Source organism: Cyprinus carpio, chromosome A14, assembly GCF_018340385.1.
Source record: "Cyprinus carpio isolate SPL01 chromosome A14, ASM1834038v1, whole genome shotgun sequence".
Lineage (NCBI taxonomy): Eukaryota > Metazoa > Chordata > Actinopteri > Cypriniformes > Cyprinidae > Cyprinus > Cyprinus carpio.
In genome coordinates this window covers 19,291,154-19,307,311 of record NC_056585.1, presented here as the reverse complement: position 1 = coordinate 19,307,311, position 16,158 = coordinate 19,291,154, and the positions used below count along the sequence as shown (strand labels likewise).

The 16,158-nt window shown below is 36.6% G+C and overlaps 1 protein-coding gene across 5 annotated transcripts; it reads left to right on the top strand.

Moving 5' to 3' along the window:
• Positions 1-2,347: 2,347 nt before the first annotated feature.
• fbxo38 (F-box protein 38) lies at positions 2,348-14,321 on the top strand. 5 transcript variants are annotated; one of them, XM_042770159.1, is made up of 21 exons: positions 2,348-2,521; positions 3,028-3,221; positions 3,393-3,526; positions 4,627-4,790; positions 4,895-5,060; positions 5,140-5,415; positions 5,684-5,777; positions 5,864-6,000; positions 6,434-6,604; positions 6,786-6,928; positions 7,192-7,390; positions 8,209-8,346; positions 8,440-8,607; positions 9,032-9,616; positions 10,975-11,075; positions 11,170-11,271; positions 11,350-11,517; positions 12,507-12,649; positions 12,989-13,095; positions 13,375-13,488; positions 13,787-14,321. In XM_042770159.1, the coding sequence occupies exons 2-21, from the start codon at positions 3,091-3,093 to the stop codon at positions 13,963-13,965; spliced, it is 3,420 nt and encodes a 1,139-aa protein (XP_042626093.1). In that variant the 5' UTR covers positions 2,348-2,521; positions 3,028-3,090; the 3' UTR covers positions 13,966-14,321. The 5 variants fall into 5 exon arrangements, with proteins under 5 accessions (XP_042626093.1, XP_042626090.1, XP_042626092.1 ...); XM_042770156.1 differs by having other exon boundaries at positions 2,994-3,221; XM_042770158.1 differs by having other exon boundaries at positions 2,991-3,221.
• Positions 14,322-16,158: the final 1,837 nt, after the last annotated feature.

Here is a 16,158-nt window from a genome sequence, read left to right as displayed (position 1 = left end):
GAAAAGTGTTGTCTCTCCTCTCTTTGAGATTTTTGTTTCTATGCACATAGACAAATATGAAATTTTGATTCTTTCAAATTTAAATCCTACTTTTAATCAATAATTTTCTGTTCGTACACTGGTATTTATTCATTTTTAGTTGCTTTTAAGGAGTAGGCTTATCAATAATGTTCAAAACACTGAATGGGTTAATTATGAATTAACATTAATTTAGCTCAATAAATACTTTACATATAAATACTAGATTATTATTGTCCTTTTGTAAAGCTTGCATTGTGTTTGACCAAGAAGCATATGCCCAAGCCTACTGCAAAAATCAAAGTGACTTTTTTATAGATTTTTCTTGTCTTAGTATTTGTTAAACATTACCTGATAATCAGATCACATATTTAGGTCTTGTGGGGTTTATGATAAAAAAACAGCAGCATTACTAACAGCAGTAAAGTCTAAACTGCAGCTGGTTAGTAATATTATAGCAGAGTTTTTGGAGCCTGTTTCATGTGCTGGTTTTTTCATGATTTGTTAGTTACCCGCTTTTGATTCTCTTACAGTTTATAGACTAAAGAAGACTGGTGGAACAACATATTACTTTGTTAAGAAGAGCAAGGTATGTTGTCACAACACATATTTTCCTTCATTAATTGTTTCATTAATCTCACAAAAAACTGAGTAAAAAAAAAAAAAACATTTTCTATAAATTTTATAGTTTATGTGTTGCTGGCCAGGTCAAGTGGATTCAGCACTTTATAGTAATTCTGCTACTGGTCCTGTGTGCCTCATTGTCCATTTATGGTCAAACAGACGAAGAAGTAAAACAGCATTATAAGAAATTCATGAGGCAGCATGTGTTTGGAGCCATGAATGTACAGAGATGTGACAGCGAGATCCGTACAAGACGTATCACAGGGTCCCAAAATGACAACAGCTGCAAAGAAGTCAACACCTTCATACTAGCAAATAACAACCAAGTTAAAGCAGTTTGTACTGGAGGAGGTACTCGACTTCCTGAAAACAGAGACTTGTATATGAGTAACAAGCCATTTCCTGTAGTTACATGTACATTAATCAGTGGAGAGAGACACCCCAAATGTGAATACAGAGGACACAGGTCCACTCGAAGGATTGTTGTGGGGTGTGCAGACGATTGGCCAACGCATTATGAAGAAGGAGTCATTGTATAGATGTCAAGTTGAACATAAAGATTGTTGTGGGTTTTGTGATGAAGGTTGGCAGAGGTGTTATGGAGCAGCCATTTTTGGTTCCACAAAGAACCATTCAGTCAAAGGTTCCTTAAAGAACCATCTCTTTCTTATCTTTTTATAATTTGAAGAACCTTCTTTCACCACAAAGAACCTTTGGTGAAACGGAAAGGTTCTTCATATGTTTAAGTTACTTTATGGAACCATTTAGACAAAAAAGGTTCTTCTATGGCATTGTGAAGCACCTTTATTTTTTTAAGACTATAGTCTCACATAGCTTTACATTAATTTACTGTTCATTATTTTTTTATGTCAATAAATAAACTCACAATCAGACAATCAGATAATTCTTAGATATTAATGTGCAATAGCTTGTACATTGTGCAGTAATCTTAATCTATATAAAGAAAAAAATATTTTGACATTTTTTTATTAATTCTAGTAAAGCGAATATTTTATATTTTTTTATTTTGTGAGGAGTATGTGTTTTTAAAATTGGTTTTATTTTTTCCCCTTAGAACAGACAATTTATGTTCATTTTATGAATGAAATGAAATAAAGAAAATGTATTCTTTGAGTGTAACGGTGTGTTCTTTAAGCGAAGTAAACATATTTTCTTCAATTGACTTTTTTTTTTTTAAGCGAAGTAAACATATTAGATAAAGATGAAAAAGAAAAAAAAAAGAAAGCAAGAAAGAAAGAAAGAAAGAAAAAAAAGAAAGAAAGAAAGAAAGAAAGAAAGAAAGAAAGAAAGAAAGAAAGAAAGAAGGAAAAGAAAAGCCTGAGCCCTGATAAAAATAAAAATAAAAATAAATAAATAAATAAATAAAAAACTGAAAGAAAACCCTGACTGTCTTTCATCTCAAATCTGGCTGTTTTTTTAAACTGACTGTACAACGATCACACAAATTGTCACTGGAATAGGGTAGCAGCGTGTCTGTTTAGTGCTTCCTGCTTCTTTAAAATCAAGAAACAAAAATTAAATTACTCAATAAACAAAAAACAATACAAAACGTCCTGTGGTTAATTTTAAGATTTTTTTTGGAATTTAGAATATGCTCCCTTTCGTAAGCAATACATTAAATTCAGTACATTTGCCGGTTATCCGCGTCTTTTATTTTGTATTTAAAAAAAAGAATACATCTGAACTTCCTGTTTGTGTTTGGAAGGCCAACGCTGGCTTCACGTCGCTGCTGAACGCGGATTCAGACAGACAGCTGCCGCTGCTCACCTTCAAACTAATCACAAATCACATTTATGAGCTCGACTGAAAACCAGATAATATAAATGGACCAATTTCAGCTGAACGCCTCTTCATAAAGGTCTTGTTACCGCACTGTTAGATCTATATCTTTATACAACAGTAGTGAGGGTGCTAACAGCTGATTGCTAGCTAGAGCTGGTGATCATAACTTGAAACAGCATCATCAACATCATCATCATCATCTTCTCACATTCTGCTGATTACTGAACGGCTGAGCTCTTCTTCATTTGAGCCATGATGCCTCTTAACTACCAGTGTTAAAATCATGACATAGATCCTACTAACGTTAAGTTAATTTAGCCTGCTGTGAGTGCTACAGCCAGTTTGGTGTACGTTAGATCAGTGTCCATTGTCTGATGTGTTTAGGGAGCTTTTTTTTAGTTTTACCTCATTGAGCTGTTGTTAAGTTTTGGGTGTTTTGAGAGCTGTGAAAACGGTGTATTATTTACATGTAATGTGAAAGTGACCCTCCCCCCCTTTTTCTCTAAGGTATTTAATTGATGTAACGTTTTTCATTGTTTACAAAGCAGTTAGTGATGATTGTGTGTTGATGCCCCAAACAAGAGGATCAGGACAGAGGGAGTGAGTTTATTGCCTTCCCTTGGTGGATATCTTACTGCCCTGGACATGATGGGCCCACGGCGCAAGGTCACCAGGACTCATAGTTTGGGTGGAGGAACATTTAGCTCTCTTGGACATGAGGATCCTAAAGACTATATCAACGAGCTCTCACATGAGGTGCTCTGCCACATATTCCGGTCAGTACAACATCCCACCACTAGTTAGTACAGTAGTTAGCAAATGTATTCCCTGATTATTGATTGTATTCTCAATTCCAGAGATTTTTGACAGAGCTGTCATAGGTTAACTCAAATTCCAATGGTTTAATGTTGACTTGAATGATGATGCATAAGTCCATCTCCCAACAGATACTTACCCATGCAGGACATCATGTGTATGGAGTGTCTGTCACGGAAACTGCGGGAGGCGGTGACTCTGTACTTGCGGGTGGTGAAGGTTGTGGACCTTTGTGCCAGCCGGTGGTGGGAGTACATGCCCTCAGGTTGATGACACTCTTTATGCTCAAATTTCAGTGTGTTTATAACTAAACCTAGTATAAATGTGTAGTCAGTAGGTAGGAATTTTCTGCCTAAATGCTTTGAGGTTGCCTGAGTTTATAATCAGATTAAGTAACAGACTCATTCATTTGACATTATAAAGTTTTCACATCGCTCTACCCTGCATATTTGTGTATTGAAAGTTTTGATTAGGCCTACACTGTACTACTCTCAGATGTTTATGGTTTATTACTACATTTAATACTTCTTACCGTACTTAAATCTAGTGGTTGATAATGGTTTATGCTGATATATAAAATGCAGGGTGTCCTGTGGCAGATTTATTTCTGTGATGGCAAAGCTGAATTTTCAGCTCCATTGTAATAGTCTTTAGTGCAAAGGACTAGAAATCATTCAAATATGTTGATCAAGAAACGTTTCCTATTATTATCAATGTTGGGAACAGTTATTATTTATTATAACAGCAATATTTTGTGGAAATTGTGATTTTATTTTTTTTTCAGTTATTATTTATTATTAGCAGAAAGAAGATCTGTAAAGAAAATACAAAGTCTAAAAAAAAAAAAAAATTTATGTAACATTGCATTGTAAATGTCTTTACTGTCACTTCTGATTAATTTAATGCATTATTGCTGAATAAAATGATTAAATTCATAAAAACCTTAACCCGCAAGATGTGTCATTGTGTCAATACACAATATATATATATATATATATCATATATATATATAAAAAAATATATATAGATATTTTAGTAATATATTATATATAGTAAGAATATTCATAAAAAACTGACCCCAAGATGTGTGTGTCTATATATATTTTTTTTTTTTATTGTTATTGTTGTAAGTAATGTTTTTTTTTCATTTTTTGTTTAGATTTTTTCTTCTGATTAATTGTTATGGGATTTATATTGATGTAATATTTTTTGATCTTTTTTTTTTTTAAGTTTTGAACAGTATTACTAATCGTTGAATCCAAGATTACCAGTCCTGAGGTTTTACAACACTTTAAACACTCTGTGACTCTGTCCATTGTTTTTTTCTTCTTAATTCAGTGGTGTGAATTGATGTGTGTAACTCAGGTTTCACAGACTCCAGTTTCCTCATGCTAATGAAGAAGATGCCTGATTTGGAGCAGCTGTATGGTCTTCATCCACGTTATCTAGAGAGAAGGAGGGTCAGAGGTTATGAGGCCTTCAGCATTCCTGGTGTTTTGGAGTCTCTACAGGCCTGTCCCAACCTTATAGTGAGTCTATGATATATACGAGATAGTTGTTGTTTTAGTTTATAAAAATGTTTGAATCTGTTTTCAGCTGCGGTTGAAAATGAGGACAATATTTGCACTTACAGGGTGTGGAGACATCGCATTTGGAGCTGGTGGAGGCGATATGGAACTACATGCCTCAGGTTCACATTTTAGGGAAGTTCAGGAACCGAAACGGTGCGTTTCCTATTCCCTCAGAGAACAAACTCACTATTCCAGCTGCAGCTAAAATCCAGACCCTCCATCTTGTTGGTAAGTTTCAGATTGCTTCCACAGTGCAAACCGTTTTCATCATCTTGGTTGTCTTGTCACAAACCGTTCTTTCTTATAGGTGTTAATGTGCCGGAGATCCCCTGTCTGTCCATGCTCAGGCATCTGTACCTAAAATGGGTGCGCCTCACTAAGCCTCAGCCCTTCAAAGACTTTCTCTGTGTGAATTTGCGTACGTTCGTCATGAGGAACTGTGCCGGTCCCACTAATTCTCTGAAGTATGTGCCTCTTGTGACCGGTCTGGCCTCTGCCCGCAGCCTAGAGCAGCTGGAGCTGGTTAGGGTGCCCTTTTTGGGTGGACTGATTCAGCATGTTGTGGAGGATAGCTGGAGGTCAGGTAAGATGAACATTTTGTCAGCTCTTTATAAATATGAATCATATTAAAACTGCTGAACAGTATATTATATTATTGTTAAGCCAAACTTTTTTTGTTTAGTTTTTTTGGCCTGTTTTTCTTGCAATACCTATTTCTCATTGACTATGCGAATGCAATACCAATATTACTTTGTTTTTTTTTTTTGATTATGAGAATGGTATGCAGTTGTTACTTTGTTTACGTATTTTGATCAAGAAAAAAGTATGCAGTGGTGCACGGTTTCTTGTAGGAGGGTTCCGTAATTTGCACACAATTGTATTTGGTGCCTGTAAAAATGCACTTGAAGTGGATCTGGGCTACCTCATCATTACTGCTGCTCGCAGGTAAATCTGTGTTTAAAAGTTTAAAGATCATAATTAACTTATCCTGATTCCTATAGATGTTGACAGAATTGTCTCTGGTTGTCCAGGTTGCATGAAGTTCGCATCCAGCCTTCCTTAACCAAAGATGGGGTGTTCTCCGCATTGAAGATGGCTGAACTGGAGTTCCCCCAGTTTGAGACTTTGCACCTTGGATATTGTTATGTTGATGAATTTCTGTTGCAGTGTAAGTCGTTGTTATAAAATGTCTGTCATTAATTACTCACCCTCATCTTATTCCAAACCTTTTGTTCATCTTCAAAACATATTTTTTAAAGAAACCTGAGAGATTTCTAACCTGAGAGATTTCTGTTCATTTACGTGACATGCAAGCACATTTGAGTATGTGTTTAGCATATTTAACCTGCTCTATGAATGTGTTGATTAGTGTTTATGTCTCTTCAGAAGACTTGGATAAAACTGATTCATATTGATTCATTTTATATGATGTCATGGTTTTGGTTAAACAGACTTTTAATGGAGGAAGATGTATCTTGTAAATCTTGAGTTGTGTTTCAAAGATTAATGATGTTCTTATGGGTTTGGAACAAAATTAAGTTGAGCACAGTTTTGGGTGAACTAACCCTTCATGTACCTGCAATCAAACATGTTTTACACAGGTAACATGGGCCATGCTGAGTTAGTCAAATACGGTCTTGCTGATGTAATTGAGAATCCTGGAATCATCACAGACATCGGAATGAAGGCTGTTAATGAGGTGTTTACCTCCATCAAGTATCTGGTCATTTATAACTGTCCACATCTTCACAATCCACACAACTGGATCACAGGTAATGGATCCATCTTCATTTATTTATGTATTTCCTGATGATGGTTTAAGATGGTACTTTTCTTTTTTTAAACGTACCATTTCTATCAGCATCATCTGGAAATCTGACAGTTGATTGTATTGTTTTTTTTTTTTATTGTTTTTTTTTTTTGATATGATGAGTTGGTTTTTGTTTGTTAAAGACCACTCACGCTGGAGTCGCTTGGTGGACCTCACTCTAGTGCGCTGTCATGCTATCAAGCTGGAGTCCTTCAGTCAGTTCATTGAGATGCTTCCCAGCCTGGAATTCATCTCTCTGGACCAGATGTTTCGTGAACCTCCCAAGGTGAGCTGTCGTCCCATAAAACAGACGGAGTGATATTCATTTGTTACCTAGACACCATCACTTAGATTTCTTTACCATTTGAGGTAAGCAGACAGTTCAGGGCCTTTACTCTGATATAAACCTCACCACAATATGTACAGTAATCACAATATGTGTACTTTTGAACAGTAAAGAAGTTACAATATAAATGAAAAAAAAAATAGAATATGGAGTATAGGAGATGAAATGTTGTGAAGCATGTTAACGTTATTTGTTTACCTCAGGGCTGTGCCCGTGTCGGACTCAGTGCAGGCACAGGTATCGGAGTTTCATCTGCCCTGGTCAGCAATCAGAATTCCAACAATGATAATGATAACAATAACAACAACAATCACCAGAACAATAACGATGCAAACATTCCACCAAATAACAACAACGAACAGGCTGAAAACGTGCCTCATCAGCACCACCATAGACCAGAGGGTACGTATATACATTACTATTCAGTTTGGGGTCAGAAAGTTAAGGCTGGCTGCTGAAAATTCAGCTTTGCCATCACAGGAATTAAATGATATTATAAAATACACTGCCTGTCCAAAAAAAGTCACACACACTAATATTTCGTTGGACTGCCTTTAGCTTTGATTATGGCATGCATTCACTGTAACATCATTTCGATAAGCTTCTGCAATGTCACAATATTTATTCCCGTCCAGAGTTGCATAAATTTTTCGCCAGGATCTTGTATTGATGATGGGAGAGTCAGACTGCTGCGCAAAGTCTTCTCCAGCACATCCCAAAGATTCTCATTGGGGTAAAGGTCTGACTCTGGACTCTGTGGTGGCCAATCCATGTGTGAAAATGATGTTGCGTGCTCACTGAACCACTCCCTCACAATTTGAGCCCGATGAATCCTGGCATTGTCATCTTGGAATATGCCGTGCCATCAGGGAAGAAAAAATTACTTGATGAAATAACCTGGTCATTCAGTATATTCAGGTAGTCAGCTGAACGCATTCTTTGGGCACATAACATAATCACCCATGCATTAATTATCCAATGGGTGGATCTTAAATATTTGCTTAGTTAAATCCAGGTGGTGACTTTTTTTTTGGACGGGCAGTGGATATTCAAATAGATGCAAATCAATGCAGCCTTGGTGCACACAAAAGACTACTTTAAAAAACAATTACCAAAATCTTACCGACCACATACTTTTGAACGGTTGTGCACATCTAGTGTTTAACAGTTGTTCGGTTGCTGAAAGCTTTGTGTTGACTTTTCTTCTTGACTTCAATCAGAGATTCCTGATGTTGAGGGCATGGTGGCAGACAACATTGAGCCTGAGCCGGTTCTTGTGGCTTCCAATCCAGAGGAAGAGACCCAGGGTTCTAGCCAGACTACTAATCCTTCACTTGAACAGGATGAAGAACAAGCAGGTCTGAAGTAACCTTGCAAACAATGCAAACAGATTGAATACACCTGATGAGTAGCCATTACCAATATTTCTTTTTTTGTGTGATTTAATTCAGGACCTAGTGGAGTTCAAACGGCAGTGAAGAAGCAGTCGGTGGTGGTTTCAGACTCGGACAGTGAGGATGAGTATAGTCCAATCAGGACGCCGGCTGCTGGCCGCTCTCAAGGCCAGTATCCTGAGACAGAAGCCCAGGGGAAGAGCAGTACAGCTGTTACTCCACATGGTAGTTCACATTTTAAATCTTCTGCATGGGTTGATAGTTAATGATTTGGTTCAGGATGTTAGTTCATGTTTAAAATTCCATCACCTTTGTCATTATAAATGTTTATCACTTTGGTGTCTTTAACATCCTATTTGATCAATTAATTGTGTCCTATTGCTAAATAAAAGTATTAATTTCTTGAACTTAATCTGTGTGAACATAAGTGCAATAAATTATGTCATATTTTTAATCAATATACACTACTGTTCAGACTTTATTATTTAAATCATATGTTTCATTCGTACTAAAGTGTCCAAGATTATTCACACATTTTTGGGGCCATATAAATTCTGAAATATTTTCCACATGACTGCACTGGAAGAGAGCAAACCTGATGGCTGGTACGGTTTGATGCCGATATGATTGTTGTGCTGTATTTTGGCAGGTAAAGGGAAAACTCCACTGCGTAGACGTGGACCGCAACCTCAGGAGCTCAGCTGTGAGAAAGGTTGCCAGGTGACCAGCGAGCAGATCAAGGCTGACATGAAGGCGGCCACTGAGACGGCTGACCATGGGTCCAGAGACAGAAACAGTGGACCAGGGTCTACTTCAGGATACGCTGCCGGCAGTTGTGTTTGCTCCATCCGCTGGAGGGAGGAATCGGCCAATCAGGATGACCAGGGTGGGGCGGGTAGAGGGGAGGATGACATGGTGAGGACTCGCTGCACGTGCAGCAGGTCTCATCCCGGCTCTGAAAATAGAACTCGTGGTGGCCACAGCCTGCCAGTGGGAGGAGACAACCATAGATCAGAATGTCACAACTCAGAGCAGAGAGCAGGAGGAGAGGAGATGGAGGATAGGCACTTCGATGCTCCACCCAGGACTCAGGGCTCATCTGAGGGGCAAAGTGAGAGGACTGCAGGCCACCAGCAAGCATCATCACACAGAAGCCCTACAGATGAGTGTCCTAGGAGACCGGTCACTCGTGCCCGCAGCAGACTTTCCTCTGTGCCCCTGGTGTGTGAGTCAGGTAAGACGAGAGCAGAGGTTCTTCACAGTGGGATGTCAGAGAGTCAATTGAGAAATGGAAAAAAGGGACAGTTGGGAAAGTGGTGTTTCTGGTGGTGTGTTGTTTGTTGGTAGAATGGAAAGGTTGTGTAGGAATTGTGGGTTTTTTTGTTACGTCACTGCTAGTCTATATTGGCAATTATAGTGCATTATATTTCCTTGTGTTCATGACATTTGGATAAAGTGCCACCCCCATTTTTGACTCCTAGAGAACCTACAGTGCTGAGAAGAATAACACATGTAGGAAATTAGACTTTTTCTGATGAATGCATGCATGCATAAAACCACTGATGTTGTAGACTGTCTCATAAGTGTAGATGCAATCTCTAAACCTTTTTCAGGTCCTAATTAGAAAGACACATTGTTAAGTGTTGTATTTTGAGTGTGAAGTATAAGGTGACTATTTTGTCTTGACTTGGTATATTGAATATTACAAATTACATACTTTATAATGCTTACATTGCATACTGCAGTTCAAAAGTATGGAGTTGGTAAGATTTTTTTTAATGCTTTTGAAAGTCTCTTATGCTCACCAAGGCTACAAAAATACATTAAAAACAGTAATATAGTGGAAAAATTATTACAGTTTAAAATAACTGTTTTCAAATTTAATGTATACATATTTTATAAATAGTATGTTTTCCTGTGATGTCAAAGCTGAATTTTTAACAGCTATTACTCCAGTCTTTGGTGTCACATGACATCCTTCAGACTCTAATATGTTGATTTGGTGATCAAGAAACATTTCTTATTATTATTAGTGTGGAAAATTGTGCTGTTTAATATCTCTTAGTAGGATTCTTTAATGAATAAAAAGTAAAAAAAAAAAAAATAAATAAATAAATACAGTTATTATTTATTTATTTTTTACTTTTGAATTGGAGTGTATTTATGAACGCATATACTTTTGAAATTAAATTTAAATTATAATTAATAGAATTTTTATTTTGGGGTGAAATGTTCTTTTATTATTTATTTAACTGCATGAGGCGAGCTTCAAGTTTCAAAAGGGACTCAAAACCACATAAAAGTGGTTCATCAGACTCTTGTGCTAAAACAGACTGAAATCTGTGTTGATGAGCACTGAGAATCTCGACATCCCTCATAGCTCTTGTTTGTGTTTTTGTGGGTGAAGTAGCTATCTTCAATTTATGAATGAGTAATTTTTTTTTAAGCAATAATCTATATTGCTTTGTTGCCCATTGTATGTTATTTTTTTCCCTATGACAGTCAGATAGTTAAATGAGATTTAACATAAAGATAAATTTGACCAACAGTAAGACTTCCATTTGATTTCTCATCACCTCTTGGTGTATCCAGAACTACCCAAAGCGAAGCCTCGGGTTGTGGTTAAGAGGAAACGTATGGCAGACAAGTCCACCAGCACCAGTGACCCTGTGACTGAAGACGACCATGTGCAGGTGTCTTGTTCTTGTTCATGGTCTTGTTTCACTCAACTAAATGTTTTTTTAGTGCATTTTCTTACTGATCACAATTATTTTTCACATCATACAGGTGCTCAGCCTTAAATCTAAAAACCTGGTAGGAATTACACTTACAAACTGTGGCATCACAGACCTGGTCCTTAAGGAGTGCCCCAAAATGATGTTTGTCCATGGTGAGTTCATAGCAGAACACACTGACATGAGTCAAACCGTATCACATCCTAATGTGTAATTTGATCTTTTTTCCCCCGCAACACGCTGTAGGGTGCTGAAACACTTGGTGGTTGAAAGTGCCCCCATAGTAAACCGTTTTGATTACGCACAATGTAAGAAGTTGGAAATGGAGCAGGTGCTTGACCAGATTTTACGGATGCCGCCGGAGAGAAACCGTATCATCTACATGAGGCCTATGCAGCAGGTCAGCTGAGGTTGCCTTGGCAGCTACAATCAATGGGTTTGTTTATGTTGTGTTGTTTTTTTTTTGTGTTGTGTATATTGTTTGAGTTATTGATTGATTAAGTTAAAGTTTCAATAAAGTATAGAAATGTGTTTATAAATGTAGCTTTTCTAACCCATGATTAAGACAAGGCTCAACAGCAAGGGTGGCCCAGGGCCAGTGTGAGAAAGTTTGCTGCATTTTAACAGCATTTTATATTCATTATTCATGTGCATACATTTTTATGCTTTGCAAACTTATACATTTAGATTATTGAGATATATTGGATATTGTTGTTAAATTATTGTGATTCTAAAATTAATACTTTTATTCAGCACGGCTGCATTAAATTGTTTAGAAGTGTCAGGAAAGAACATTTAATTTTTAAATAAGTGCTATTCTTTTGAACGTTCTATTCAGCAAAGTAACAGTTATTTTAACTTGTCAGGAAAGAACATTGCTCTAAGAGAATGTGTGGTGTGTGTGTGTGTATGAGTGTATTTCATCAAATACATGCAACCTTGTCTAGCATAAGAGACTTCCTCAAAAATCTTAAAAAAATCTTACTGACCCCAAACTTTTGAATGCTTGTGTGTGTGTGTATATATATATATACTTTGCAAACCTAAACACTTAGATTTTTATGATTTTATTGGACATTATTGGATTTTATTGGTTTTAAGTGATATGTAATATAAAATAACATTATAATATGATGGATTATGTTGGTATGGTTTTGATATGGTTTTGATTGTTTGAATTTTTTTTGATTTGTTTGTAATATAATCATCTTGAATGAAGAAATCATTGATGTTTTGCATCATGCCCAGCTATTTTCCAGCAAATGTGTAATTTGCATTAATAATTGCTTAATATTTAGTTACATTACAGCTTTGTTTTTGAGCCCTTTAAATGTTATTTGAGGTATTTAAAGAACAATATGTTACAGTCATGTTCTTTTCAACATCCAGATTGATTCTCTAGCTCTGGAGAAAAAGCTCTTCAGTGGTCCGTATCCATACCATATTGCTATTATCCATGAGTTCAGCAACCCACCCAATGTCAGGAACAAAGTGCGTGTACGTAGCTGGATGGACACCATTGCCAACATTAGTCAGTAAGTGGACTACATTACCCATAATACAGTACTCACAAAAATGCATCAGTAATAAGAATATTTCCATTTTAACAGATTCTGATATACACCAAGAATAAAAGCATTGGTTATTAATGATTATGTTTTCATTTTAACAGATTCTGATATACACCAAGAATAAAAGCATTGGTTAGCGTTTTAGTGTCTTTATAATGCTGAAAACTGGCCTGTTGATTCTTACAATAATAAAAGCATTGGTTAGCGTTTTAGTGTCTTTATAATGCTGTAATGTCAAATTTGTTTTTTTTTCGTATCATGGTAGACCCAAAAACTCACAAGCTGTGTTTTTATCCTTTCACAAGAACTCATCAAGTATGAATTCTTTCCGGAGGCCACGCGGACGGAAGAGGATGTAAAGAAGTATCCCAGCTATCCCTGGGGCCGAGACATCTACACTTTAGAGGGTGAGAGGAAATAGATCAGGGTCCTTCGAGACTAACCCCAAGTTCCCCTCACTTCCTCTGGAAACACAGTTATAGTATGTGTGAGAGAGAGGAGAGAGAAATTTACAGTTGCATTTACATTTCCCAAATCCCTTCCACAAAATTAATCATCTTAATGGGTGAGAAAAGTTGCAGACTCCCATAATGTCGAAGCTGCCCATAAATGTTTACAAGATCCCCAGTTTTAAAGGAATAAAAAAGTAACAGCATTCAATCTTTCCCACACTCCCTGTGCTTTAGGAGTAGTAGATGGGGCGCCGTATTCGATGATCACAGATTTCCCGTGGCTTCGCTCGTTACGCACAGCAGAGCCCAACAGTTTTGCCCGATATGACTTTGAGGATGATGAAAGTAGTAAGTAAAACACTGTCCATTATGGAATTACAAAGTTCAGGTGTTAATATTCAAATACAGATGCATCATAACTATAGCACAAGTGTTGATGATGGTATTACAAAGTTCAGGTGTTAATATTCAAATACAGATGCATCATAACTATAGCACAATTGATATTTGGTTAGACAATTATATGTTTTTTTATAAATATATCATTTTTTGAGCTTGGTTAAATTTTTTTTTTTTTTTTTTTTTTTTTTTTTTTTATATACACCAGTTGCTCTCGCTCACTCTTTGAAATGTTCCTTTCTGTCAGCCACTATCTATGCGCCACGGCGTAAGGGACAGCTCTCGGCTGACATCTGCATGGAGACCATCGGTGAGGAGATCTCGGAGCGACGGCAGACACGTAGGGGTGTTTTCCAGCGTGTGGTGGTTGTCTTCATCCACTACTGCGACGTTCGGGGGGAACCGGTGGATGACGACTACATCTAGAACAATCGTTGCTCAGCCGGTGGGCCTGGAGTTGCTAGAGAGTAGTGTGGAGAGCTCTTCAACTCTCTGCCAGGCTCTGACCACCTCTGTATAAGAACAGAGAGGCATCTTAAACGCAGCTTCAGTGTGGAATACTAAGTCCTTTCCAGTTGCCTTTATCTCTGAGTTGACTTGAAACGGAGAGTGATCGCTTTCAATCAGCCATTGTCTTTTTGTGAGTTCATTCTAGACTAATGAACTGTAGAGTATTGGTGTCACCAGGCTGCTTTGATTGTGTTCATTACATGAAGGATGAATGGCAGCCCTTCCAAGGAGCGGCAGCACACTTACTGTAAAGAGGGGTGATGGTGTCAGCAGTTGTTTTTGTTGCTGCAGTTGCACACGTGGGAAAAGACATGCAGAGCCATGACAGGTGGCATATGAAATCACTTGTTTGGTTTTTTGTGTTGATGGAGATGTTGTTATTGGAAGTTTTTTTGTTTTTGTTGGATATGTAGTTGTTGTTGTTGTGAGATTTTTCTTTTGAAATCACTTGTTTGTTTTTTTTTTTTTTTTTTTTTTTGCACATACCTTTTGAGGGAACTTTGTTTTAATAAGTCTTATTTTATTTTTGTTTTTCTCTCATCTTTTCTCCAGAAGTTGGCTTGTGTGTTATTTCATTATTAACGGTGCTGTGAGTCAGAACCTGGTGAAGAGATTGAATGTTTCTTGAAAGGTCCCATGAAAGGAATGTGGCAGAATCGGTGAATAAGTGTAGCTCGTTTTCCTCTTTTTGCTCTTCACAGAGCTAAAGAATTGTGGAATAAAGAAAAACTGAGAGTATTTTATGCGCAAATGTTTTTTTTTTTTAGACTTTTCCCCTTAGTTAAACCGAATTTTTATGGAACTCCAGTAGAATAGTTTCCAGTATTTTTGTTTTTAATTCAGTAGAATAGTTTTTAATGTTGAGAGGAGTGTAAATTGTTGATATGCATAGCCCTTATTCATCTTGCTTCTTTTCCTCACAAACTCCCTCTCTTCATATTGTGAAGCATCTTCAGAAATGGCCCTGTGCTGTTAACTTGCATTATAACCTACAACAGAGTCAGCATTACTATTTCTAGATGATTTTGTTTCTCCTCCTTGCCTAATCCTTCACATAGTTGCTTAGTTGACAAGCCGATGATTGCGTGTGATTTATATTAAACAAACGTTTTTTTTTAATTGCTGCTTTGTGCAGAATAGAATTCACCAACTTGCGTTTGTTATGAATGGTCAGGAAACTAGTCCAATTAGAAGAGGATTGTGAGTCCAGGACATGTTAATGCATGAAAACCCCCATCTTGCTGCTCTACTTTGTGTTTTCCTGGGTGACCCACTCTGCCATGTTTAAAAGCCAAGAAACTGGATGGATTGAATCGGCACCCATGCTGAGCACTACAGAAACTTGTGTACAAAGTTTGTGTACAGATGTTCTGTATTTAAATGATTTGTTTTATATGTTTATATAAAAGAATAAATATTTCACTAAGACATTCTATCATGACTGTTATTGTTTTTCTCGTATTGTGTGTATATACAGTATATAATTAATCTTGGTATAAGTACACACTACTTATACCATATATAATGTTCTGTTTATTATAAGCGCGCATTGCAGTTATTATTTTTTTTTGTTTATAGTTTTGAGCTTTTGTGTTTTTATAATTATATGTTTCTTATATTTTATATATTCATTTGTTTTGTATGAATGTTATTTTGTTTCAGTTTTTAATCTCTTTGTCTTTATAGCTTTGGTGTGAGAAATGATAAAAACAATGATAGCCAATCAGAATCCAGTGTAAAAAGAGCGTGAGCACTTAAAATGGTAGGTATAACTGCATAACTGCAGCAGGCAATTATAATAAACAGAACCAAAGACTTAAGATATTAAAAGGACTTTGAACATTATAGTGCACTAATGTGGAGGCTAATATAGCTATCGTTATTTAAAAAGAAAAAAAAATTGTTCCTCTAATCCTATAGGGTTCTTTTTTTTATAATGTGGAGGCTAATGTTGCTATAGTTATTTAGGGTTATTTTTTATTGTATCTACTTATTTTTCTTTTATTTTTCTAATTTATTATAAAACCCTTGCTACATCACAGCACTTACAACTTGTTGATTGAATCACTGAATCATTCACTCAGTCCATTTGTTAAAAAACGCAGATAA

Bases quoted from the DNA above. Each gene is read 5' to 3' on its own strand.
- fbxo38 (XM_042770159.1), top strand. From the start codon at position 3,091: ATGATGGGCCCACGGCGCAAGGTCACCAGGACTCATAGTTTGGGTGGA. The intron at 9,617-10,974 runs GTAAGACGAGAG...TGGTGTATCCAG, and splicing joins GCCCCTGGTGTGTGAGTCAG to AACTACCCAAAGCGAAGCCT. The intron at 11,076-11,169 runs GTGTCTTGTTCT...CACATCATACAG, and splicing joins CTGAAGACGACCATGTGCAG to GTGCTCAGCCTTAAATCTAA.